The 27,986-nt window shown below is 39.7% G+C and overlaps 1 protein-coding gene and 1 long non-coding RNA gene across 2 annotated transcripts in view; one reads left to right on the forward strand and one right to left on the reverse strand.

Moving 5' to 3' along the window:
• The window catches only part of HIVEP1 (HIVEP zinc finger 1), a 135,691-nt gene that overhangs the window by 3,423 nt on the left and 104,282 nt on the right, over window positions 1-27,986 (forward strand). Inside the window, 1 exon segment of the mRNA XM_038584179.1 lies at window positions 27,438-27,742. Coding sequence (XP_038440107.1) covers window positions 27,610-27,742 — 133 coding nt within the window. The 5' untranslated portion in view covers window positions 27,438-27,609.
• LOC111094073 lies at window positions 1,121-27,956 on the reverse strand. Its single transcript, XR_005384337.1, has 4 exons — window positions 27,587-27,956; window positions 26,035-26,201; window positions 2,952-3,137; window positions 1,121-1,545 (listed from the first exon to the last, which is right to left on the reverse strand). It is a non-coding gene; the product is annotated as an uncharacterized LOC111094073 (long non-coding RNA).

Raw genomic sequence — 27,986 nt, forward strand, 5'->3', positions numbered from 1 at the left:
TCCTAACGTATATTTGAGGACTGCATCCCTGGGCACGGTTTGGGGGTTAAAATAAGCCGATAATGTCCTGAATTGCAATTCCCCTGTTATTCTTGAATAAGCTCATTTTGCTGATTTAAAAAAAAAAAGTAAACAGGTAAACATTAGCTATTAAAATGAAATTTTTAGCATTTATTTTGTGTCTCACTGTGACAGTTGAAATATCACGTTTGTTTTGCCTTACCCTGTCACCCACTGCTTTGACTTACAGAAGACCTACCACGTAAGTTAGCTATGAAATGGGGAGAGAGGAAATCAGAAGACCAGAAAGCCAGTCACAGCCCACCTTGCTCTGGTGAGCACGTTGCTCACACTACTTTAAGTGCATTGCTTCTTTTCAGGCTTCCTTGGAAAATAGTCTGTGATGTGTTCATCTTGTGTTTGATAATTAAGTCAATAATAAAAGATTTATACTTAAATTATATGTTTATTATGCTTTCATGGCAGTTTTAACTTTTAAAATATAATTTTTCTTTGATTTATTCTCAGTTCATCAACTGGTATTGGTGTAGTCCTATGGCTATGTAAAACCAGAGAATAAACCTATTATAACTTTCTGGAATATAAATTTTATTTTGGGGAAGATACATATACACACACGAGAGTGTGTGTGTATTCATATATAAAAATATTTCACAAGTATAATTTCATATATAAGTATACAGAATTTGAATGGGTTTAAATCAGGCATGCACACAGAATGTTCCTGTAGAAGGTGGAATATACACTTCTCTGCTGTTAGAGGTTCTCTAGTAGAAAAGTATGAGAAGAACTGCTATGTTAAGGGCAAGACATGAATTTGGGGCAAAACTGAGACAGCGTTAGAACTGATGAGGAGTCTGTACAGATTGTCAGAGCAGGGTTTGTTGAATTCTAGTATCTTTACTCTTGGCCCTATAAAGCATATAGAACCTTTATCTTTGGTGCCTGTCTGCATGAAACAGGTGGTTAGAGTAACACATATCCTTTTTTTTTTCTTAAAGATTTTATTTATTTATTGTGGGGGGGAGGAGCAGAGGGAGAGGCAGGCAGACTCCATGCTGAGTGCAGAGCCTGACAGGCTCAATCCCAGGACCCCAAGATCCTGAACTGAAATCAAGAGTTGGACACCTGACCGACTGAGCCACCCAGGTGCCCTTCCCGCCCCCGACTGACATATCCTTCGTGAAGGTGAATGAGAATTTCTGAAGAGCATGAGGTAAACACTTGGCGTCCAGAAGAAAGATTTTGTATGTTGTCCTGGGTTCCTTGGAGAAGGGCTCTTGGCCACTTTATGACAGACTCCCTTCCTGGAACCCCCATGTGTAGTGTTGATGCATGTGCCAGCGCCACCCTCGCCAGCAATCATTCTTTTCTGATCACCCATCTCCCCCCACCTTCCCTGGCCTTTGCTTGGACTGAGGTAACCCAGATGGTGGGACTTGCTGGGCTTCCATGTCAGTCCTCCTGAGAGAAAGGGCTGTTGTTCTGCTATGCTGGTCATCGTTGTGAATGTGTTCCAAAACTCTGGGGAAGAAAGAAAATAGGTATTTGAGTTGAATTTGGGCCTAGGGTTTCAAAGACTGATGTACTTTAAGATTGGAAGTCAATAAGTCAATGTACAAAATACCAAGTGCTAACCATTTGTAAAAAGGTAAATTTTTTTAACCTTTTGCAAAACAGATTTTGGGGATTTGGGTGTGGCTGGTTTTTTCATTTTTATTGATTGAGTGAGTTTGGCTCTGAATATTGCTTTATTATAATGTGAGAAGTAAAGGGTGAGGTCCACGCATGGTGTCTGTGGATGCCCACCCATCATCCCCTTGTAAGATGAGGTCCAAAGTCCTGAGTCTGCCTCGGACACAGTTTGGTCTTCTTGTTTTCCTGTGTATCTGATGAATAATCTGCCATTTCAGAGCTCCACATGCAGATCTGGTATTTCTGTGCTTGCTCTTCTTTCTGGGAAGTATTTCTTTCCCCTTCCCATTTCCACTCTATTGTCTTACTCTGCAAGGGAGATGTCTCTGCCAAAGATTTCTCTTCATCTTTGAGCTTTTCTCCCTATCCCCTCCCCTGCCACCATGCTCCCCACCCCCAACATACATGGTGGGCCTCCATTGCTTGCATCTATAGGTACCTTACTGAACTTCTGATAACGGCATCATCATTATTCTCCAATAGATCTATCATCTGAATTGGGTATAACTTACATGTCAGAAGAGCATGTTTTAATCACCCATCTCTGTTCAACAAAAACATATCTGCGTTAGCTTTTTAGGCAAACTGAAAGATTAAAGGTGATTTGTACTCTGAAAAGTTATTTAACACTTTTCAACCGTGATTAGCAAATGCTTCTTGTGGTATTTGGTAGCCTCTGAGGAAGAAACCTGTTACAATATTAAATTTTAATCACCTGAACCAAGTAGTTATTATTAACTTTTGTTTTACATTAGGTTTTGTGGCAGAATTCCTAGAGTTTATCTCTTTGGTACATTTAATTAACATAATGGTAAAGAGTTGGGCCTCAGGTTATCAGTGGCTGGCTGCATGGCCTTGGGCAAGCCTCCAGTGTTGGTTCCTCTTCTGCAAAGTAGAGATAATGTGTGAAGATTAGGTAATATGGCAACACTTAGCACTGATGCCTGACACCAGGTAAACACTCATTACAGAGTTGTCGCTTTCTCTAGAAAACTGGTTTGTGCCAAACTCTTGGGTTGCATATGCTTTGCAAACAGAGGCCACCCGGAAGCAAGGTGTGATCTGGCTTCCCTGTCTGTGCTCAGCATTAATTACCGATAGGTCTTAGGGTCCTAGTGATCCACGCCTTGGGGTGCAGAAGAGACACATCACTGCAGAAGAGAATTTGGGAAGGACAATTCTCACCCAGTGTGCAACCTCCCCAGTTTGTCCGTCTACACGGATTCACAGCTTACCTCATGTTTAGAATCTAGTTCTAAGGACATTGATCGATTGTGAAGTCTTCTGCAGTATTGTAACGGAACTGCTTTCGGAAGGATTTGACATTCAGGATCCTGTAGGGTGGAAGTGATGCGCTGTCCCTCGTGCTCGCTCCCCTCCCGTGTGGGACCTTGGAAACCCAGTGCGTTTTCAGGAGTAATCTGAAAAATGTGAACATTTTCATTTGCTGCCAGTGAGTGGACCCACTCCCGTGCCTGTTTTATAAATCACCTGTCGTGAAGAAAATTTCGTGTTTTCTTGTTACATAAAGCAGTAAGTAGAATAAGTTTAATTCTGATGATTTTTAGATGGAATCCCAGCTGTTCATGCATTGCTCTTCATCTTTGAATGTTAAGCCAGCAGTTCTATGTTAACAACAGCCTTAAGATTTGAGAAGTCAGAAATCTTGTGGCGTATATAACCCATGGCTTATTTAAAAAAAAATTCTGTATGTGACTGCAGCTAGGAAGGAAGGAAGTAAATAACTTAGAGTTTTTGATGATAAAGGTAAGAAGGTATTGAAGTTATTAGCAGCTATCATGTAAATAGCTGTTAGTTCATCTGACTAGGATAAAAATAGGAGACTAGATTTCGTAAAGCAAGCTTCCCATTTGTTTTCAGATAATTATTTTTCAACTCATATCGAGAGCTTATTTGATGCTTTTGGAATGCTTAATAACATTAATGCTTTTTTCTTTTTAAAAGCAAATGCAAAATGTAATAATATGATTAATCAGAGTAATGATTTTATTTAAGAGCATCTTTGCACCAAATATGTTCTGATGAGGTATAATTTTATCTTATCATAGAATAGGAAAATACATAATGTGTATAGAATATCCTATTATATACATACATTTTAAGTTCTACCTTTAGAATGCCCTATAATTTGAACAAGTCTGGGACAAAGTTGGTTCTTGTGTTATCTGAAAAAATGTTTTGTGAATAAATTAAATGCCCTATTTTTTCATTCCCATATTTAGTATTTTAAAACCTTTCAACAGCACTCTTTTGCATATTACTAATATGCAAAAATTACAAATGGTCCTCAGGTATTCTTATAAAGCACTTGTTATTTTTAATGATGTTATCCACTAATCACTGCAGGGCAGACACTTACAACCAAATAGTGTCCTTTATTCTCAATACTCAAGTCATTCTTCAGAAGGAAGTTCTTCTTGATTATAAGGCTTTTACTTTGGAGTTTTTATTTGAGGCAGCATTGCATTCATTTTGGCTTTTAAAAATAAATTTAAGTAATCTTTACACCCAACTTGTGTCTCAAACTTACAACTCCGAGATCAAGAGTTGCATGCTCTACCGACCGAGCCAGCCAGGTGTGACTTCCTTTAAAGATTTTATTTTATTAGAGAATGAGCAAAGGGGGGTGGTCAGAGAGAGAGAGGACAAGCAGACTCCCCGCTGAGCAGGGAGCCTGACAGAGAACTCAGTCCCAGGACCCTGAGACCCTGACCTGAGCTGAAGGCAGCTGCTTAACTGACTAACCACCCAGGTGCTCCGAGGCACAACTTTTTAAAAATAAATTAAAAATGTAAGGTTCTTGGGTATTTTCTATGCTGAATTTTGTTCTAGAAAATATTCTAAGGCCATACTGCCGTGCCACAGTACTTGAAAAAAATAGAGTGATCAAAAACTGGTTGCCTGCTAAGTAATTAATGAGAATAGGGGTCCTTTAGGTGTGAAGTGGAACAATAGTAGTCTAAGTGTTCTTCTTGTTTAATTGATGCAATGCAAAGCTGGACTTTTATGGTACTTGGGATATTTATGTGCCTATGGCATTTCTATGTGCCTATGTGGTGAGAGTACGAATTTACTCAAAGGTACCAACTGCTTTGCATTTAGTAGTGTGCTTATTTTCCAACTCTTAAAAAGATTTGCCAGGGAGGAAAAAGACCAGATCAGCATAAAGTTGCTTAATATTATAATGTTCAAACAGAAATAAATTAAGAATTCAATCGGTGTCATGTTTGATAGTTTAAAAATATGTAAACATGCACTGAGCTGCTACACAGCCCAGGGACCTTGAAAGGTGGTTGAACAGTGCCAGAGATGTGTCAGGGAGTTCTCCCTCTTGCTGGTTTCTCAGACACCTCTCCAGGAGAATCCTACAAATTCTACAGCTGGGAAGGACAGACCTTGGAGATCATTTACTTCATTTCCCTTTTTACAGATGAGAAAGTTGGCCAGAGAAGTTTAAGTGAATTGATGTTGAACAGCATCTTATTTGGGACATTTGTGGAATGATCTTTAGAATTTCTTTTTTTTTTTTTTTTTTTTGAATCATACTGCTTCCCATGGTTATGTTTTGTTGTGAGCTGGTGGCAAGAGGGACATTGTGTTTTATCATTTTTGTTGTAAAAAGAGCTAACCTGTCCACAGGTCTGTGTGCTAGGCTATATTCAACATGCTTTTAGTATCTTTGTTCATGTAATCCTTAAAACCGACTGGGACAGGTACTGTTATTGCTCCCATTATATAGACATGAGGATGAGGCACAGAGAGGGTGCTGGTTGCCCAAGGCCCCACAGCCAGGAGTCTCCAGTGCCTTTGATCTTGTCCATCATACTTCTACTTGCTCATGTTGATAGTAGAGTTTTCCTGAGTAGTAAGAGCTTGCAAAGGTTCTCTATCTCAGTTATAAAATAAAACTTTTGTCAAGCACAGCATGTAGAGCTGAGGTCACTCAGAAGGTCAGAATTTGAAGGGCTTTTATTTTCCCCCCTCTAAGTCTTTAATTGTTGAAATTCATTTCAGAGCTGTGTATGTATATATTACTCCAAGCTGGATTTGGTATTACAAACATAAGGAATTTCCAAAGTCTTCAAGAGAGAGAAAATAGTTGTTCCATCGAAGTTATTTGCTTACTTATTTACTTAGTAATATGTAGTTGAAAGTAGCAATATCTTGCTTACCATGGAAAATGCAGTATTTATTTTTTTATAATGATTTGTTTTAAGAATTTATCTTTCAAGTATAGTTGACATACTATGTTATATTAGTTTCAGGTGTTCAACATAGTGATTTGATAGTTCTAGACGTAGTGCAGTGCTCACCTTGATAAATGTAGTCATCATCTGTTACCATACAGCATTATAGTAGTATTGACTGTATTCCCTATACTGTACTTTTCATCTCTGTGACTTATTTCTTTTATAACTGGAAGCTTGTATGTCTTAATCCTTTATACCTGTTTTGCCCATCGCCTCCATGCACCTCTTCTCTGGCAACCACCAGTTCTCTGTTAATGGATTGTTTCTGCTTTTTGTTTGTTTTGTTTTTTAGATTCCACACATAAGTGGAATCATATGGTATTTGTCTCTACCTAATTTTGCTGAGCATAATACCCTCTCTGTCCATCCATGTTGTTAAATGGCAAGATTTCATTCTTTAAATGGCTAATACTCTGTTGTATATGTATACCGTATCTTCTTTATTCTTCTATGAGTGGACACCTGGGTTGCTTTCATATCTTGACTGTTGTAAATAATGCTACAATAAACACCGGGGTGTGTATATCTTTTTGAATTAGTGTTTTTGTTTTCTTTGGGTAAATAGCCAGTAGTGGAATTACTGGTTCATATAGTATTTCTATTTTAAGAAGAATGGCAGTATTTATATGAGAGTCTCAGCCTAACAGTTGAAATTTTAGACATAAATGCTTAAAAACTTTTTTCTGGGAATACTGATGTGAAAACATTAAAATTCTAAGTAAAATATGGATGAAAAGATTTTGTAATTTTTTCTCATAAGTAGATACAGAAGGATATAGAAAAAGTGTACTATTTTAGATGTATTTGGACTTTTATAGATTGTAGATGTAGGTGAAAGGGAAATGAAAGAATGAAAGGGACATTTTATTAGTCTTCCATTTAATTCCACAAACAGTGAACATGCTAGTATGCTATATGTAGAAATTTAACCTCACACCTAGCCATCTAAGGGTTTTTAATATGTCTCCAAACATATGAAAAAGATCTAAGGGCAATATAAAGCAACAAATACATAATTTAAGATGAATATGGAACATTGTAGTATGGAACTCTCAAAGGGAAGATGAAGCAAAAACTAACTTGTTGAGATAAATCAATCAGAAAATACTTGGAGGAGTTAATTTCTTTCTCACTGAAAACTTGAATGAAGCGGAGTTTTGAGATAGCTTTTAAAGAAAGGAAGGGTAGATTGGCAGAGAAAATAAATAGTTTTGAGACTTTGCTGGAAAATTAATGGGGAGAAAATCAGGAATGCTTGTTGGTTTAGTTTGCTTGATTGAAGTGTATTTCTCAATGAACTTGAAAATTTAAGAATAAGGGAAACTTTGTAGGTTTGACATGTGTAGTTTATATTCACAATAATTATAAAATCACCAACTTGAGTTCTATAGTAAGTTGAGTATTTATAAAAGATATATCAGAGGCTAGAGACTGTCTTATAATACTTTGAAATTTAAAGATTTATTTATCTAATTTGAGAGAAAGAGCATGCATACACAAGCAGGAGGGGCAGAGGGAGGGGGACCGAGAATCTGAAGCGGACTCTGCACCAAGCATTGAGTGTGACACGGGGCTTGAGCTCATGACCCTGAGATCACTACCTGAAACCAAAAGTCAGCCATTCTACTGACTGCACCACGCAGGTGCCCCAATACTTTGAAATTTAAAAACAACCTCCCCACAGAGGATTTTTAGAGCAGTGAAACTACTCTGTGCGATACTATAATGATGGATACATGTCATCATACATTTGTCCTGATCTATAGAATGTACAACCTCAAGAGTGAACCATAATGTAAACTGGATTCTGAGTGATGCTGTGTCCATGTAAGCTCAACAGTTGTAACCGGTCTATCACTCTGGTGGGAGATGTTGATAGTAAGGGAGACTGTACATGTGTGGAGGAAAGGGGTATGTGTGCTATCTCTGCACAGTCCCCCCCAATTTTGTTATGCACCTAAAACTTTTAAAAAAATAACATATTTTCTCAACAACATCTTCACCGAGGGTCAGAATGATTTGTTGATATCCAGGAAAAGGATGGTAGGTTAAAAGAATAAGGCAGTCTCTGTCTCTCTTTTTCAGAAAATCATCTTCCTGCATATGAACAAATCAGGAAAAGAGCAACATATGACCTTGAGCAGATAACTTGAATTTAGTTTCTTCCTTGAGAACAAGGCATGGGAGTGGGCAGGGGTTGGGAGTGGGGTGATGTTGATCTGTAATTTTCTTTTTAGCTTTAACTAGCGGTTACTCTAAGGCAGGGGTCAGCAAACCACAATCTAGTGGTGAAGTCCAACCTTCTACCATTTTTGTAAATACGGTTTTATTGGCACTTGGCCATGCCTCCTCATTTACATATGTCTGTGGCTGCTTTCTTGCTATAGCAGTAGTTGCAAATGGCTCAGAAAGCCTAGAATATTTTCTATCTAGCCTTTTACGCGGTTTGCTGATCCCTGTCTATAGAATAGAGGGGAATTGGATTATTTATTTTTAGACCCCTTTATGTTTGGGAATAAGTAAGACTATTCCATCTATCTTCAGAGGACTGTAGGAATGAGTTGTAGGGGAACTTAAAAGGGCTGTTTTGTTGGGTTTAGGGACTGCTACCTGCCACGCATGACAAAGAAATTCACATTCCTTTGGTTATAAGGTGAAGGGAGAGCCTTAGAGGTTGAGTTGGTCTGACAGAAAGATTTAATTGTTCTTGATGTTCTAATGCCAAGATCATGGGTCTCCACTCAAAAGGCCTGGGTCATCAGGGAGCCATTCTTTTAGAACGCTGTCCTTCTTCCAGTTGTATTGAGTTTTTAGTTACCTCTGTATTTAACTCACAATGGTAGAAAAATATCGTAAGCCACAATTCCCAATGCTGTACACCAAACATTTTGTGAAGGATTGTTTTTTAGAAAAAAAGAGCTGTCTTTGAGAAGAGTGCCTTCAGAAACATGGGCCCTGAGAGGCAGTCCTACTCCCTGACGGTGGTGTGCTGAGAATGGGACCCGTTATCTGTATGACAAGTGCTATTGACAATTAGGCCCCACGATTTGTTCTTCAGTTTCAGAAAGCATGATTACATTTCTGAATATCTGAAATCTCAATATTTCCTACACAACCACCTTTGATCTCCAAGTGATTATTTCTGGTGGTTTTGGGTTAGCAGAATGAGAATGAGTAGAGAAGATAGCTTTATGTTCTGGTTTTGTTTTACTTTATTTTGCTTAATTTTAAATACATTAAAGATGGGCTTGGTTGAGTTCATAGTAACTATTTGAATAGTTTGAGAAACACTTTTGAAAGCGATGCTGATTCGGGGCACCTGAGTGGCTCGGGTGTTAGGCGTCTGCCTTCAGCTTAAGTCATGATATGAGGGTCCTGGGATCCAGCACTGTGTTGGGCTCCCTGCTCAGCAGGGAGCCTGCTCCTCCCTTTCCCTGAGTCGTTCCCCACTGCTTAGAATAAATAAATACAATCTCTCTCAAATAAATAAAATCTTAAAAAAAAAAAAGAAAACGAAAGAAAGCAATGCTGATTCTCCCCAGACACATTGGACCATAGGTCTTGTTACTGTGGGACCTGCCAGTGTGAGCATGTGTCTCGAAAATGATGTGAGATTCAGTATTTTAACATGTGACCTTTCTCAGTGAAAAGCAGAGCCCAAAGTGGTCATGAAGTGAAGTGAAAACAAAGGGCCACTCTGGAAGCCTCTGCCTGGACTTTTGAAGGCCCTGCTGGGATGGGTTGGACACATGGTAGAGTTCAGCAGCTCTGCCCCTGTCTCATATGAAATTTATAGTTGAAGACATGAAGACAATAATGGTTTACACGTGAAAGTCCAGCCAGCTGTGCAAACATTTGATGAGTGAACACAGAAATAATATTCAATTTACATATATAAGCAGATGTATGACTGCATGGCAGAGGGGTTAAGTGCATTATTTGGCCTTCTATCTGTTGATAGTTTAGAGTGATCTGTTATGTTTTGGTGGAATTAATGCCATATGAGTGATGAGTTACATGCTTCACATTTACAGTAACATCTTCAAGAATGTAGAGTTTCATAAAGTTTTTGTGGAAAGTGTTTTTCAGTCTCCAGACAGTAGTTTATTGCCTCAGAAACCACTGCAAGATATATATATATATATATATTTTTACAGCTTTTTAAGATGTAATTTACATGCAATAAATTCACCCATCGTAAGTGTACATTTAATGAATTTGAGTAAATTTACAGAGTTGTGCAACCTCTACTGCAGTTCAGTTTTAGAACATGTTCATCACCTCCAGTATTTCCCTGAGCCTAATGGGAGTCAGTCATGCTCCCAGGCACCTGCTGGTGTGCTTTCTGGCTCTTTACATTTGCCTTTTCTGGACCTTTAATAGAATGGAATCACACAACTTACGTCTTTTTTCTCTGGTTTCTTTCAATTAGTATGATGTGTTTGAGACACATGTACATTGTAGCATATATCAGGATTTTTTTTTTGACCTTTTAATGCTGAGTAGTATTCTCTTATATGAATATATCACCTTTGATTTATCCATCTACCAGGTGATGGACTTTTGGATTGTTTTCAGTTTTGGGCTGTTAATGACTAATGTTGTAAGCAGCAATGCCCAAGTCTGCATTTTAGCAGGATGTTCTATAAATGCCACTTAAGTCAAGTTGGTTGTTAATATCTGTTTTACTTGACATAATTATAGAGATTCCAGCTCTCTTAGGATTGCTGTTTGCATGGTATATCTTTCCCTACCCTTTTACTTTGAGCCTTTGGATTCTTTGAACCTCTCATGGACAGCATGTTGTTGGAATTGCTCTTTTATTCAGCCTAACAGTTTGTCTTCTGTGTAGGGTGTTCATTCCATTCACATTGCTGTGCTTATTGCTGGACATATGTTTACCGTTTTGTTATTTCTTTTCTATTTGCCTCATACTTTTTTTAAAAAAAGGTTTTTTGATTTGAGAGAGAGAAAGGAGAGAGAGAGAATGTGAGTGGGGGTGGGGGAAGGGTCAATGGGGGAGGGAGGGAGGGAGGGAGGCAGAGAGAGAGAGAGAGAGAGAGAGAATCCTCAAGCAGATTCCACTGAGCACAGAGTCCAACACGGGACTTGATCCCATAACCCCGAGATGACCTGTGCCAGAACCAAGAGTCAGATGCTTAACCTACTGAGCCATGCAGGGGCCCCTACTTGCTTCACACTTTTTGTTGTTCTTGTGTCACTGCCTTCTTCTGCATTAAATATTTTTTAGTATATAGTTTTGATTTCTTTGTTACATTACTATATTTCTGAGTAATTTTCTTAGTGGTTATTCTAGACATTATAATATGCTCCTTAGTGAATCCCTTTCTACTTGAGAATAATAGTACTTGAACTCTGGTAAAACATGGCAATTTTGATCCTGTTTGTCTCTTTTTTTCTCCTTTATGCTGTTGTTGTCAAACATGATTCATCCCTTTATGTGATAACCATAGCTCTATAGTGTTAAATTATGGCTTTGTACAATCTTATATTTTTTAAAACATTCAAGATAAAAAAATGAGAAAAAATAGTAAGTCTTCTATTCACCATTTCTGACACTCTTCATTTCTTCATGTGGGTTTGAGCAATTGTCTGTGTTACTTCTATTTAACCTGAAGGACTTAATATGGCATTTTTTATAAGGAGAGTCTTCTAGCAGCAAATTATCTTTTAAATAAATCATAGAATGCTTTTATTTCTTCTCCTTTTTTCAGTTTTGAAAAGTAGTGTTCTGGCTATAGAATTCTTAGCTGATAGTGTTTTCCCCTTTCATCAGTTTGGACCTTCCACTGCCTTCTGGCCTCCATTGTTTCTGATGAGAAGTCAGCTGTTTCTCGTGCTGTTTTGCTCCGTGCACAGTGAATTGTTTTTTGCTTGCTGCTTTCCATTTTTTCTTTGTCATCAGTTTGAGTACGCTGTGTTTAGGTGTGAATCTCTTTGTGTTTATTGTATTTTGGGTTGAACCTCTGGGATTCAGAGTTTGGTGGTTTTGGCTTTTTATCAAATTTGGGAAGTTTAGGTCACTATTTCTGAAGATATATTTTTTCCCAGCTATTTCCCTTTTCCCACTGCACATATGTTGGTAAACTTGGCTTCACACACCCGTGAAGTTATGTTCATTTTTCTTTCATCTGCTTTCTTTCTGTTCCTCAGATTGGCTAATTTCCATAGAACAATCATCAACTGTACTGGTTTTTTTCTTGTGCCAGCTCAAATTTGCTTTTGAACCCCTCTAGTAAGTTTTTAAATTTCATTTGTTTTACTTCTCAACTCAAGAATTTTCCATTTGGTTCTGTTTTTTATAATTTATATCTCTTCATTGAGATTCTCTGTTTGTTGAGTTATCATATTTTCTTTTAATTCTTTACACATGGTTTCCTTTGGTTCTTTATTTTCATTTTTTGTTTCCTTCAGTTCTTTAAATGTGTATATTCATATAATTGTTACTTTGAAGTCTTAATCTGTTAAACATTTGGGAGCACTAGAGACAGCTCCTATTGACTGAGTACGGGTCACACTGAGTACGGGTCACACTGTCCTGTTTCTCTTAATGTCTTCCAAGTTTTTTGTTGAATATTTTACACTTCAGGTAATAGATTAGAGCAACTCTCTTTATTGTTCTTGTTGATTGTGTATTTGTCGTTGCTGTCATTATTCTGTTTCTTTAGTAACTTTCCTGGAATAATTCTGTGAAGGCCATCTCTCCCATGCAGTGTGCCTGCTGCTATCTGTTCAGGTCTGTCGTTGATTTGTTTTCCTGTTACTGGAAGCCTAGTTTCCTAGGGGTTACCTTCCTGGCTCATAGTTTTATGTTCAGCCAGTGATTGATGAGAGGTTGACCTCACATCAGTAGAGCTTTCACTCTGCTGATGGATCTGTGTGTGGGCTGGGGAGTGCACTCAGATTTCAGGCAGTTCTCTTGTCTGGCCCAGCTTTTACTTTGAGCTCAACCCCCCTTGTATCTTCATTGTGTATATAGGTATAGGTTCTGTCACCAAGGATTGTGTGGGTGGCACGACCCACTCTCATGTCTGCAATGCATATGCAGAATCTCTGGTCAACCTGGGACATCTGTAGAAAGTTTATTAATTACACTATGGTTGTCTCACCTCCCAGGACTCCCTGTTAAATCTCAACTTGTCTGCTTGTGTCCTGCTTGCCCTGCACAGGACCTTAGTTTCAGGCTAGCAGAAATCCAACACCTTTGTTTTCCCTTGCTGATGGGATTGCCACTCTTACAGTGCTCCATATCTAGGGGCCCTGGACTGGCAGAGGCAGTGAAGCTATTGGTATTCTCAGCGCCCCCTCACAGTTGAACTATTGCACTAACGGAGCTGGGGGCAAGGAGATGGGAGTGGCCACCTGCAGAAACCACATGGTCTTCTGCTCTGCTGATCCTGTGTGAAATTCAGTACTTGTCACAGAGAAGTACTTCTCAGTTTCTAGAACGCTGAACTGGTGGTTTGTGAGTTTTGCCTGGCTTTGTAGGTTGTGTTTTGCGGAGAAGATCTGTCCACTTCGTGAATTTTGTCATTGCTCCATTTTCTGTGAAGGTCTAAGCCCCACCCTGGGTTCTCAGAACATCAGTTTTGTGCCGTGTCTTAACAAGCCTTTTACTTGGAACTGCTCAGAGAGACCCATCAGGTTGGCCAAAAATCTTCTTGCTTTTGAAAAGCTATAAAAAGTGAGATGATCATGCCCCTGGGACACTAGTGTAGCCATTATTGATATTGTACATCCATACTACTCATTTAAACACCTGCTCACTGAGAACTTTTTTTTTTTTTGGTCTAAACTTCTGTCACTGGAACTGTGGTTTAGTTGGAAAAAATAAATGCAGAAGCTTTGGGGTTTTGGAGTTGTGGAATTGGGATTGAATCCTGATTCTGTGATTCAGAGTGCATTTTGATCCCTTTGAGTCTGTGTTTCTTCAGCTTCAATGGTGAATAATAACACCTACTTGATGAGTTATTCTGGAGATTAAATGGAACATCAGGGAGACATCTGAGACATAGTAGGTATTCAGCAAATGCTAGCCTGTGGTTGGGAATGCAGTTTTGGTGACTTTTGAGTTTTTTGCTTCTCGCTTTTTCAGATTATCTGCTTCTTGCTTTACCTAGCTTTGCTTCCTCAGATTCCTTTTCCTTCTTTGGGATAATTTTGGTACTTTATACAGTACTGAAGTATACAGTGTGTTTTCCTTGGAGTACATTTTAGTTGAATGCTCTTTCTAGGTATCCCAAGTGTTCCCAATACTTGATAGTGATTTCCTTTCTAAAATCCAAATTTTATGTGTTTATAAGTGGCAATGAAACTTTTTATGGCCACTTTATGGTGAATGAGCTCACATGTATAAGATTGCCTTTTGGAAGAGGTCTATAAAACGAAAGAAAGTGGATCATTATCTAGATGTTCTCAGGACATGACTGGGAGGGGCAAAACAAGGCCTCTAGTAGAGGTGATCAAAGACTTACAGAGAAATTTTCTTGGGACTTGCTGGACCACATCTCACTCTGTTCTGGTTTGGAGGTGCTCTCCTCTGATATTTAAGCGCATTGGGAGGAAGTGGTTGCTCTAGTTGCTTCATTAGGTTGTAATGTCATTTTTGGTTTTAGAGAGAATATGGTGGGGCTAAAGCATATCCAGAGCCTTTTATGAATAGCCATACTTTTCTATGATTTTCGAAGCTGAGAAGCTAACAGTTCCTCTTATGTAATATTTTACTTAACTGTCAGAGCACCCTATGTCAGAATAGTTTGTAATGTTTTTTATTAAATTTTTAAAAATTAAGTTTCAGGACACTGCCTCTTCTTGAAAGCTTTAATTTTCTCCCAAAGAATGTGTGTGTTACGGACAATGTGTTTGTTACATGTAATTCTTGAAAATACAGTATTTAAGGGGTAGCTCAGTCTCAGTTAAGTGTCTGGGTGCCTCAGTCAGTTAAGCATCTGCCTTCGGCTCAGGTCGTGATCCTGGGGTCTTGGATTGAGCTCTGTATCATCGGACTTTCTGCTCAGTGAGGAGCCTGCTTCTCCCTCTCCCTCTGTGTTCCCTCTGCTTGTATTTTCGCACTCTTTCTGTCAAATAAATAAATAAAATCTTAAAAAAAAGAGGAAGTACTTAAGCTCTAAGTTTTGCAATATGGATATTGCAGAATTTAGACATACAGGAAATCAGGATCCAGAGCTCTCTCATTGCAAAGTGAAATCAGGAAGTCAGGTATAGGGTGGACAGGATTAGGCAGATGGCTTATGGGAGTCACCCTGCCCTTGGAGTTGCAGCTGTGTACGCTGTCTGGAATGAGGTCGGATCCAGCAACTCATACATGCCTATAACACACATGATACAGCAGAGTTCGGTAGTTAAATTATGGGTTTGTCAACATGAAATGGTCCTTTGAGCACCTGCATTTGTTGCAGGAGTAGAGTATGGAGTTATATATGCATCTTGCTTCTATTAAACACTGATATAAATGCAAGTCTTGAGGCAGGTCTGTAACAGGTTTATAAAAATTATTACTTGTTCTCTTGGGCTTTAAAAAATCAGACTAGTATGATAAAAATTTTGGAAAAGTTTTATTAAATGAAAGGAAAATTTGGACTTTTTATTCTGTGTAGATTGAATATTTTTTTGTTTTGTACTCAGTGAATATTTGATAAATAAACCATGCAAAGTGCTGTGCCCTCTGAGTGCTGTGGAGGATAGAAAAGTGGCTCTGGCATAAATGCCAGCCTCCAGGGTCCTGCATTTCAATGGGAGCAGTGAGACAAGTCCCTACCATCACAAGTGCGAGGTGATAAGTGCCATGGGGTGAGTAGAGCTGTGGAAAGAGTCTGGGAAGGCAGTGTTTTTCTGGTTTGATAGGAAAGCTATCCCCGACCCCCAAGAATTCTCTTTACTTTCCTTGTTCACTTTCCTTGTTCATTTCAGACCAATTCTCTGAGTCCCCATTTTAGCGCATGAGACCGACATATAACATTCCTAATTCCCTTCATCAAGTAAGTCTGAAAGAGAGACAAGAGGAATTCATTGGTGAGAGCCTTGGTTAAGGACCATAGCTTGGACACTTGGTGTGGTTTCTCCACTTGAGGGTTGAGCCAGGCTGCATATGGCATATGACCTGACATGTCACTGGAAAAGCCTTGTAAGTGCAAGATGTCACTCAACAGAAAGATCTCGGAGAAACAACTCGAATTAAGCTCAGGGTCTGGACGCTAGATTTGGGAAAAATACCATTTGTGTGAATCAAGCTGTTGGTACCAAATGTATGAAGAACTACTGACACCTCATGGATGTGGATATTATTATTTTTAGTTACATAAAGTGTGTATGCATATGTAGCAGAGTCTATCTGCGTATGAGTATGTACACATGTATGGTCTTGGCTCAAACTGATCTGTCGAGTTTAATCTGTGACAACAACTGTTCAGTATATTCCCAAGTTATTTGAAAAATAAAATAAAGTTGGAGTGTATCTGTTGAGTAACAGCTTAATCTCTCCCAGGGTATCCATATTTATTCTGTAGAATTCTGCTGGTAGGACTTACTAAACATGAAAACAAGGTAGCATTTAAATAATTCATTATCCTTTTCAAATTTATATGCAGTATTGTTTTGGGAAAGAATCACAGTCGTGGTTTTCTTTTTTAATGTACAATAAAGACAGTGCAGAGAGGTGGAGTGAGGACTCATTGACATGTGAATCTAGATAAGTCCAGACTGAAAAAATTGCTTGTAGTTTATTTGATTTTTTTCATATATCCCTTGCTCTGTGGACTTCTGTGCATATCAGCCAACTTGATTGTTTCCAAAATCCAGTTCTAAAGTGAATCTCATCTTCTGACATTTGTAATTTTGGAATCGTCCTGTATATACATGAACACCCAAAACCCGGGGAAGATCGTTAGAAAATAATGTTGAGGGCAGCCCCAGTGGCCCAGCGTTTTAGCGCCACCTTCAGCCCAGGGCCTGATCCTGGAGACCCGGGATCGAGTCCCATGTCAGGCTTCCTGCGTGGAGCCTGCTTCTCCCTCTGCCTGTGTCTCTGCCTCTCTGTCTCTCTCTGTGTCTCTCATGAATAAATAAACAAAATCTTAAAAAAAAAAAAAAAGAATTTTGAAATAAATGAATAGATGCTTGGAGGGGGCAGATACTGAAACTTTACCCCAAAAGTCAACATAGATTTTAAAGAATGGATATATTAAGAAAATCAAAATATAGAAAAGTATAGAAAATGTAGAAGAACACCCTAAAGCCCTGGAGAGGTTCCATTCTCAGGTTTGGAGAAATACAGCTCTGAAATAAAAAGCATGACTGATCTAAAAATAAAAAGTATTTATATTTCAAAGATGATAGAGTTAATCTTAAAATGGTAACTTACTCTGCTGTATAAGAAAAGGTAATAGGTAAGGGGACAAATTACTCTCAGTAATAAAAAGGGAAAGTAAAAACTCTCTGGAGATAATTTTTATTTACCAATGCATTTGATTTTTTTTAAAGCAATCAGGATGCCTGATGTTGGTAGAACAAGTATTATCATTTGTTGTTGGTGATGTGATGGAGCTTTAAAGGTGCATGTACTCCGTGTAACTTAGTTTATACTCTGCCTATAGCCCTTTGAATAAACCCCTTCAGCCAGGCATTCTATGTCCTAAAATTTATCCCAAAGAAATAACTTGTCAGGGGCCAAAGGGTATTTCCCCATCGACACTAATTTTACTGTAATCTGTGATAGCAAAATAGTAGAAGTGACTTGTATGCCCTTTAGTGTAGAATACTAAATTGATCTTCTGTACTAACAGACTTTTAAAAATGATAGTTTTGAGATCTTGTGGAAACATGAAAAATGCCTGCTATATATGAAAACATATGTATAGTACAGAGTATGCAATTATATGGCCTTTGTGGACATGCTTTTGTTGGGGTGGCAGCAATATGAGAATTTTAAACCTTTTTTCTTTAAAGATTTTATTTATTTATTCATGAGAGACACAGAGAGAGAAGCAGAGACCTATCAGAGGGAGAAGCAGTCTCCCCGCAGGGATTGTGATGTGGGACTCGATCCCAGGACCCCGGAATCACACCCTGAGCTGAAGGTGGACGCTCAACCACTGAGCCACCTGGGGATGTAGTGCTCCTCACATGATTCCATATGGTCGTGTAGATGGGCACTTAACACAGCTAGCAGTAGAGTTTGAAAGAGTGGCTTTCCAGAGGTGATTTCATGAGCTGAGTCTTGGAGAATATATGGGGATTGGCCGAATCATTTGGGAGGAAGGGATCAGAGAAGAGGTGACAGTGTGAATAAAGACTTGAAGTGTGAGTCGAGGGGGACGTGTGTATTTACAAGGACTTTTATTTCCAGGGTAAACTCAACATGGGGGTCGGGCACGGGGTCGGTGGTGAGGACTGGGTCTTAGAAGGTGTGTATGTTGTTACTAAGGGTGGAAAAGGACTCTTGTTTTCACCTCATGTGGTGGTTTCCTCTTTGAGAGTACAGTACGCATTTTTTGTTTTGTTGGTCATGCTCTGTCCTATAATTGTTGAATATTTCTGGTTGTCTGACTAACAGTAAACACAACTGAAGTGCATGGAATCAAAATGGGTACTCATTTGTGTACATTTCTTTGTGTATTTACTACTGTGGCTATTCATACATTGATCTGTGATGATTTTCTTGAGATGGTATGCGAATCAGCAGCAAAAATTAAATTTTCTGACTCCTGATCCATGAAAGTGTATTTCCTTTTGTAGTTTATTACTACAGGTTATAGCTGAATATGAACATATTTGTGGGTAATGCACTTTTATGTGGTTGGGAAACAAGTTTTATTGAATATTATGGGAAAAAATTTTGTGTTTGCAAGAGGTAGTAGCAGTATTTTGCTGTTTTGTAAAAAAAAAATTTTATTATAATATCTAAATGATAAATCCTACTTATTGTTTTTCTTTGTCGTTTTTATTTTAAGCATCTTGTGTAGGAAAAATTAAGGAACATGATACATTTCATAAGACATTAATACCATGCAAATTCTTTGTTTAAATGTTTTGATCTATGGCTGTCCCTTAAGTTGAAGGCAAATAATAGTAGTTATTTGGTGATCTATTAGATCTTTTTTAATGCTTTTCTAAAGAAACACAGATATTACAATTTCCATATGTGTTTTTTATATTTGAGGACTGTATTTTGGTGTAACTGGTTTCCTTTTGTTATCCTTTTTTTTTTTTTTTTTTTAGATTTTATTTATTTATTCATGAGAGACAGAGAGAGAGGGGCAGAGACAGAAGCAGAGGGAGAAGCAGGCTCCATGCAGGGAGCCCGATGTGGGACTCGATCCCAGGTCTCCGGAATCTGGCCCTGGGCTGAAGGTGGTGCTAAACCATTGAGCCACCGGGGCTGCCCTCCTTTTTTTATCCTATATGTTTTATGCACTTAAAAGCATATGCAAGCAATCCTTCGACTTATAAATAAAAAAGATGTGATACACACACACACACACACACACACACACACACTGGAATATTAGCCATCAAAGAAGAATGAAATCCTGCCATTTGCAACAACATGGATGAATTTAGAAGGTATAATGCTAAGTGAAATAAGTCAGATAGGGAAAGACAAATACTGTAAGATTTCACTCATATGTGAAATTTGGGAACAAAGCAAATAAACAACAACAAAAAAAGAAGAAACAAAAAACAGACTCTCAAATACAGAGAACAAACAGGTGGTTTCCAGAGGGGAAGTGGGTGGAGGGAATGGGTGAAATAGGTGAAGGAGATCAGGAGTACACTGATTGGTTCAGTTGATTAAGTGTCTGAGTTTGGTTCAGAGCATGACCTCAGGATCTGAGATCGAGCCCAGCACCGGGCTTCCTGCTCAGTGGGGAGTCTACTTCTCCTGCCCTGTCTTGTACACACACTCTTTCTCTCTCTCTCTCAAAAAAAAGTAATACACTTATTGGGATGAGCACTGAGCAGCAATGTATAGTATTGTTGAACCACTATATTGTACACCTGAAACTAATATAACACTGTATGTTCATTAAAATTCAATTAAAAGTAAAGTAAAGTTAGGTAGAATTTATCATGTAAAAAGATGAAAAAAATAAAAGCATTCTGAGAAGAGGTCCGTAGATTTTACTCGACTGCAAGGATGTATGTGGTATACATGAAACATTAAGAACAACCCATCCCAACCTGGTCCTATCCCCCAAGCCCAAAGCCAGCCAGGGAAGGGACCAGGATGAACTTTAGAAATGAATAAATTTCTGGGATCCCTGGGTGGCGCAGCGGTTTGGCGCCTGCCTTTGGCCCAGGGCGCGATCCTGGAGATCCAGGATCGAATCCCACATCAGGCTCCCGGTGCATGGAGCCTGCTTCTCCCTCTGCCTATGTCTCTGCCTCTCTCTCTCTCTCTCTCTCTCTCTCTCTGTGACTATCATAAATAAATAAAAATTAAAAAAAAAAAAAAAAAAAAAAAAAAAAAAAGAAATGAATAAATTTCTAATCTGGGAATCTCCACTCTGCCTCTTAAGAGCTCTGTGGCTGAGGCATTTAACTTCTGAGCTTCACTCTCAGTTATAAAGTATGTATGATATATCTATCCAAGGTTTGTGATGAGGATAAAAATAGTTGCTCTATTTAACATACCCAGCAGGGTAACCTGCACATAGAGTAAACGTTTCTACCTCTGGGTCCTCTTCCCAGAAACTAGCTATGTGTCCTTGGGTAAATTATTTATCATTCCTTGATCATACATATTTATCGAACCTGAAAGGATTTAGACCTGTTTCTGTTTCATCTAAACAAGAAATCTGAGATTATTTCAAAAATCAGGATTGCCCCTTTTCAGATTGGAACACTTCTTCAGCTGTGCTGAAGAACATTGATGTACTTGTCTTCATGTGGCACCGCTAATGGGAAGCAGGCACAGACCTTTATTTTGTTGATTTGAAACACGCACACATGGACAGTCTTTGCCTTTTGTTTCCGTGCCACCTAGCTTTTCTTTGCCAGTTTTCTTTCATTAAATGTTTGCCAGTCACCTTTGGTTGAAACTATGCTTATTGTCTCAAATATCACCAGAGCAATATGGAAGCTATCCTGATAAGAAAGCCTCTCTTCAGGGTTCGTTTACAGGAATCCTTCTTCAGGTTGAAAATGGTATTTCTGCATTTTGTGACTGGTAACCTGCTCTCCCTAATCTTCACTTATAATAGGTTTTTAACCCCCCTTTTGATCTATTGGCTCCGAGTTGGTTAGATGGATTGGTTGATGGTGGGTGCGTGGGTGGGCAGTTGGCAGAGACTTAAAAATATACGAGTGTACAGTCAGTGCTCATGATGGCAAACAATAGAAACTCAGAGAAGGAGTTCATTTGGAAGGATATGGGATTGCCCACATAATTTCCACCACAGTGGATATTTGTTTAAAAGACAGGTGGGAGTCTATGTGTGTAGCCAGAACATGGGAGATCATGACAGGGGAGAGAAAAGGGCCTGGCCGCCCACCAGGTCACCAGGTGGTGGATTCCCCAAGGTTCAGATGCTGGGCATCTTAGAGAAAATACAAACAAAGAAAAATGAATGTTTTCTACTGCTGGATCCAGGAGTTGTTGAAAGTGCTTATTATATTTGTGTGTTTGAGTATGCACCTGCTGTGAATGTGTATGCACACGCCTGCTTTGGGTGAGGGGGATGCATGGCTTTCATCAGAGGGCCTAAAAGGGGCTTTGATCCCAGAGGAACTAAGAAATGCTCTATAATAAAGAGATTTAACTGTGTTTGAATCTTTGCTTTTCCACCAGGTGGTGCAAATCTTTTATGATCACAGAAGTTAATCCTCTTAAAAGATACGAAAAATTTGAAATTAAATCATTTTCTCTCTTAAGAGTTTAGTTCTCCCACACAATGAAGGACCATTGATCTGATTCTTGCCTTCTGTCTTGCATAAAAAAATCTGTGGATACATAACTTCAAAAATATTGACAATTGATTTTTAAACTAATCATAGATTTTTGAGGCTATCCCACACCATCTCATTTTGCTCTTTCTAGAAAGAAACAATGACACCTGGCAAAACATAGGTAACATAGTCAGTATGATGATTGTTTCATTCAATTTTTATTACTTTCTGCTTGATACAGAAAAGTCATATGATTTAAATTTTTGAAGATAAAAGTGCACTGTAGCAGACACGTCAGATATTTTAACTGTCTTGTAATGTGACCCAACTGACAGGATCCTAATCAAAACAGGAAGGTAGGCGGCTGAATGGAACAGGTCCCCCGACAATGTTTTTCATCTGCGAGAGGTAGAAATAACGTAGGGTAGGGTCTTTGTAAGGCAAGTATAAATATTTCATTGCCAGGATAAAGGCAAGAATGAATTTTGTATTTGAATATGTTTATAGTTATCTTAGAAACTTGGAACTCTTTCAGTTTGGACATGTTTTGAATATTTGGGGGAAAACTATTTGAATACACTTACTGAATTTAAATATTATATGCACATACCATTAGCAAAGTTGCTTAAAATATACATGGCTAAGATGAAGTTTTAACAGTTCAGAGGTCGCTTAACATTTGAATTTGGTTATTTAATAGTTTGGATGTTTATACCAATGTTTAGCTAGGAACAGTTTTAGTTTATACCTAACAACATTTAAAATACTCCAAGCCCACTATACATCCTCGGGTCCCTGCTGTGTGTCTAGAGTTTAGGTGAAAACTTGTTAAGTAGGAATTTTTTGGATACTCCTTTGTAACTCTACTCTGTAGGTATGATCCAGAGCAGCATCTCTCACTTTTTTATTGTTGTTATTCCCATTAAAGAGAAAAATTGACTAACTTTAAATTTCTGCCTTATGAAAAATATTAAATATTAATCCTAAGAACTAAGACTTTGTTGGGTAGGGTGGAGTTTCGAATGGCCACAAACCATGGTAATGGCTCAAATATTTTTGTCCACCAAGAACTAGTTTTTCCTCATTTGAGGCAGTATTGCCCCTGTGGAAAAAGCATGATGTAGGCTCAGTTGTCCTTAAAACCATTTATTTGTGGCTTGTCTGTAATAAAAACAAATGGCTGGTGCTGTGATTCTAGGGGCACCGCAAGTGATTTGCTTATGTGGTGGATTTGTGATAAGGACTGGAAATTAAATGTGCTTTTCAATGGCACCTTATTGATTTTCCTTGAATCCAAAGAGTGATACCAAGGGTACTGGAGTCCCTGCCACTCAAACTCATGTGGCCTCAAACAGTTTAATTTTTGGAGACATTTTCTCAGGTTAGATAGGAGTGAATTCCTCTGTCATCTTCTCTATTTCCCTTGTACTTCCTTTGGATTTATGTGTAGAAGCAGAATTGTGTTTTTTGTCTGTTTTGTCATAAAGTTCACGTTTTGCTGAAGAAGCCAAGTAAACAATTTAAAGGTTACAATGCTTTTCTTGGCAATATTGCAAAAAAAGTCAAGTAGCATGGTGAATTGAATCACTTAGTCCGGTTTTCTCATTTTGTGTATAGGAAATGCACCTGGCTGGCTCAGTCAGTTAAACATCTAACTTTGGCTCAGGTCATGATCTCAGGGTCCTGGGTTTGGGCCACACAGTGGCCTCTGGGCTGAGTGTGGAGCCTGCTTGGGACTCTCTCTCCCTCAGCCCCCAGCCCGCTTCCCACCCCCCCACCCCTGCCCCCTGCCATGTGCATGCATGTCCATGTGTTCTCTCCCTCTCTCAAATAAATAAATCTTTAAAAAGAAAGAAAGAAATGCAACTCTAGCTAAGGACTTAGAAAGCACGTCACTGCTAGAAGCAGAGTAGCATCTCATACCTACATGTTCTACTTTAGAACCCCAAAAGAAATTCTAATGTTATTTATTCAGAGAAAGGATCTGACTGATGGGCAGTGGATCTGTAGTCTGATTTGGCCTCTGTTTTTTTCCCCCTCTAAGCTGTTAATAGCTTGCTCTTTCTGCATCGTTTTGTGTTCAGACATAAACACAAAAAATATTTTACTAATTTTTAATTTTCTGCCCCAAATGATGACTCTAATTTCCTTTTTTTTAACTGAATAATTTGATAGGGACATCCTTCCACTCATCATATATAGATCTTCATTCATATTTAATTAGTTTAATCTAAAATACTTAGTAATCTAAGGTATCAATTTCTCTAACTTATTCAGTTATTTCTTTGATAGAAGCAATTAATTGGTTTTGCTGTGTGTGCGTGTGTGTGTGTGGTTATTTTCGTATGTCGTCTATTTTTTTTCCCCAGAAATAAGACCAATTTTTCAGGATTGTTTAGTAAGTAAAGAATCCTTTTCTCACAGAATTGCCATAATTTCCCGCATGCAGTTGGCCTCCTGGCCTGGTTTACTGACTTACTTATTCTTCTGACACCATACAGTTTTGGTGGCAGTAGCTCTTAGTTTTAAATTCCAAAAAGGTAAGTTTGGCTTCACTTTTTTTTTAAATAACATTTGTTAATGTTTGCCTGAAATACCCTAAATTTCAATTCCAAAGGCTCTGTTTTTACCTGTTCATTTTTCCTTAAAACTTTGGTGAACTAGGGGATCCCTGGGTGGCTCAGCGGTTGAGCGCCTGCCTTCGGCCCAGGGCCTGATCCTGGAGTCCCAGGATCGACTCCCGCATCAGGCTCCCTGCATGGAGCCTGCTTCTCTCTCTGCCTGTGTCTCTGCCCCCCCAACCTCTCTCATGAATAAATAAATAAAAATCTTAAAAAAAAAAACCAAAAAAAAAAAACCTTTGGTGAACTAGGCAGGCGTTACGTATAGTGCTTGTGTGCTCACAAGTGCTCACCTAACAGTGGCTCCCACTCCATGCGGTTTGCTTGTAGCTCAGGGGACATTTGATGCTTCTCTGTCCAGTGCAAGAGGGGTTCCCAGTGAATCGGGTGCTCCCCAGCATTTCCTTGCTAGATCGTTAGTGGCACTTCTAGAAGTTAATAAAACTTAGAGACTATCCTAGACCTTGTGGAATTTCTAATAACCTCTGATGTCTGTCATCTCAATGCCAGTGGCACTCCGATGAGTATGCCAAACAAAAATTCCCAGAGTTTTGCTTCAGAATAATCTGAGGGGTGGACCTTTGAGGTGGCAGGGGAGTGTAGATAATTGCTGAAGATGACATGAGTGGGTGGTGAGAGTGAGAATATGGGGTTCTAGCATTTTATCAGTTTTTTTTTTTTAATATTTAGAGTTTTCTGTGGTAAACTGTGTGTCTGTGTTTAATGTCCTATGCATGTAAATGATGCATTGTGCAGGGTCACCAGCCCCTGCTGAGACCACAACTTTAAAGCCATGAATGGAAGGCTGGGAAAATGGATTTCAGGCTTCCTGGGTAAGAATGCTAAATGAATTTGTTCTCCCCGTAGAACATTGTTATGATGAATAATCGGGATCTGCATTAATATTTTGTGACTTTGGAGGGCAAATTTATGGGCTTCTTTATAAGTTGGTCAACACACCAATGTGTACGTGTCATTTTTTTTCCCTAAGGCAAAATATATTTTGATTGCTGAACAAAATGATTTTCAGTTGGACTTTCAAACTAGCTTTTTAATTAGGGACTAAAGGGGGGCACCAGAGTGTACCTCGGGGAGCTTTAGGGCTGCCCGTCCCATCGCCCTATTAGCTGCTCCCTCCAACCACACATCTCTGGCTACGGCTGAGAGCTCGCTCTGCAAGTATGGTTTGCACCTGTCTTAGCAAGCTGCTTCTTCCCTCCTCAAGGAATGGCCCTGTGTCCTTCCTTTATAGTCATTCTGGAGCTTCCACTGTGATGCTGACCGACCTGTCAGCCTTTGTAGATATAGGCTGAATATGCTTTGTGAGAAGATTCCCTTTATTTTCTGGTTATAGGACTTCTGTGCTATGTAGCCGAGTTAGTGGGGAACAGTGGACTAATGAGATCGCCAGAGGGCTGAAACGTGGTGTGGGCCCTGGCTTCTAGTTTTCCATCTCTGTTCCAAAACCCTGGTCAGCAGTGGGGCATTTTCCTACATACCACTGGTCAGAAGCGAGATTGGGTGAACGTGCATGTGTATCCAACAAATCCATCTTCCGTTGCAGACAAGCAGCCCGGCCCCAAGTCCTCAGAGGCTCCAGGGGTAGATGGAGGAGCAGGACAGCTCTGCTCTATGTTAGCATCAGCGGCTGACACGTTAGATTAATCTGAAAGGAAGGGGGAGCGTGTTGAATCTATTTGACGCGTTGAGGGAGATTTATTTGGTTCGTCTACTCCTCTCACATGTCATGAGTTGGGCACATTTTTCAAGGTGCTGTCAGAGTGGGAAGGTGGCCCAGGGCCACTGTGCTGACATTTCCGGGAGACAGGGTGAGCAGCGTCCCCTGGGATTGTGCAATGGGCACAGCCTTGACCTGTCTCCTGAATTTCTTTAGTAAACACCTTTGGGGTTACTGCTTGCTAGTGAAGCATACACTTCTACGTAAGAGGTGACTGTTGGTGCTTGACCCACACAGGCCTCGGAGGGCATGTTAGTGGTGTTTGCAGTGTGTAAACGCCTTTTTACAGCAGATCTCAAACCTCATTTATTACCAGTTAAAAACACATTATCATTTTAACAGCGCGTGCTTAGTAAATGCTTTCTATAACATCTGTAGTGGTGCAAACATGCCTAATAAAATTTTGATTATAACATTTAGAAGCATTGGGAAGCCATGCTTTACAATCATCTTTTACATGCTGCCAATTCGAAAATCCAGTAATTTATATTTTTACTGCTTAAAGTTTCTTTTTATAAATGAATATGATTTTCAACAGTGTTAAAGTAGCTTTTGGTAGGAACACTGAGTGAAGACCTGAACTACATGCAATTTAAATAACCCAGAATTCACTGGGGAAAGATTTTCAAATAATCTTAGGAAAATAGAAACTAGAAAAAATTTTACCTTGGTCGTCCTATCTGAGCTACTTTGGTAGATTGCACAGACTTTTTAAGACGTATTTGGAACACTTTGCTGTTGTAAGGTTGACTAGTAGTTCAAAAAGGAACCATAGAGGGGATTCCTGGGGGCTCAGCGGTTTAGCGCCTGCCTTTGGCCCAGGGCGCGATCCCAAGTCCCGGGATCGAGTCCCGCGTGGGGCTCCCAGCATGGAGCCTGCTGCCCCCTCCTCCTGTGTCTCTGCCTCTCTCTCTCTCTCTCTATCTCTCTCTTTCATGAATAAATAAATAAATAAATCTTTTAGAAAAAAAAAAAAAGGAAAGAAAAAGGAACCATAGAGGAATAGTATTTTGTATACGTCCCTAAGGATAACAGCCAACATTTATTGAGTTCTTTCTGTATTTCTGGACCTATCTTAATCTCCTTACCTTGTTGAATCCCAACCCCCCCCCCCCCAAAAAAAAAGTCCTGCAGCGTGTTGGTACTGTGTTGTCCCCGTTTCAGAGAGGGGACGCCTGAGGCATACAGGAGCAAGAAGCCGCAGACCTCACAGGCATCGTGTGGGAGGCCGGAAGTAGGCCCTGGACTGTCTTCCCCAGAGCCTTGCTCCTCTTCCTGCCACAGCGCTTCGCGGTGCCTGAGACGCTACTCACACACTTGGCCCCGCAGTTTGTGGATGGCTCCACGGCAACATCATCCTGGCTGCCTTCCAGACACGTGGAAGCTCGGGGCCCTGCCAGCGCCCAGTGCCGCCTTGGGCGGGGACGTGCCAGGCCGCCGAGGGACCGCGCCACGCGAGGCCGTGTCAGGTGCTGAGAGGCGTCCGCCAGGATCGTTGTGGGAATCCGGAAGCTGTGCAGTTGGCCAGAGGCCCACACGGCCTGGGGGGAGGGATCCTCGGGCCACAGTGGGGGAGATGGTCACACCGGGCGCTCCCTGGCCGCCAGGCCCTGCGTGCGGCCCACGTGCTGCCCCCTGTTCACACTCCCGGCTCCCCAGGCAGCGGGGTAGCTCTCCGGGGGCCCAGCCACCTGGGCAGGATCTTGCCCCGCA

Source organism: Canis lupus, chromosome 35 (genome assembly GCF_011100685.1).
Source record: "Canis lupus familiaris isolate Mischka breed German Shepherd chromosome 35, alternate assembly UU_Cfam_GSD_1.0, whole genome shotgun sequence".
Taxonomy (NCBI): Eukaryota; Metazoa; Chordata; class Mammalia; order Carnivora; family Canidae; genus Canis; species Canis lupus.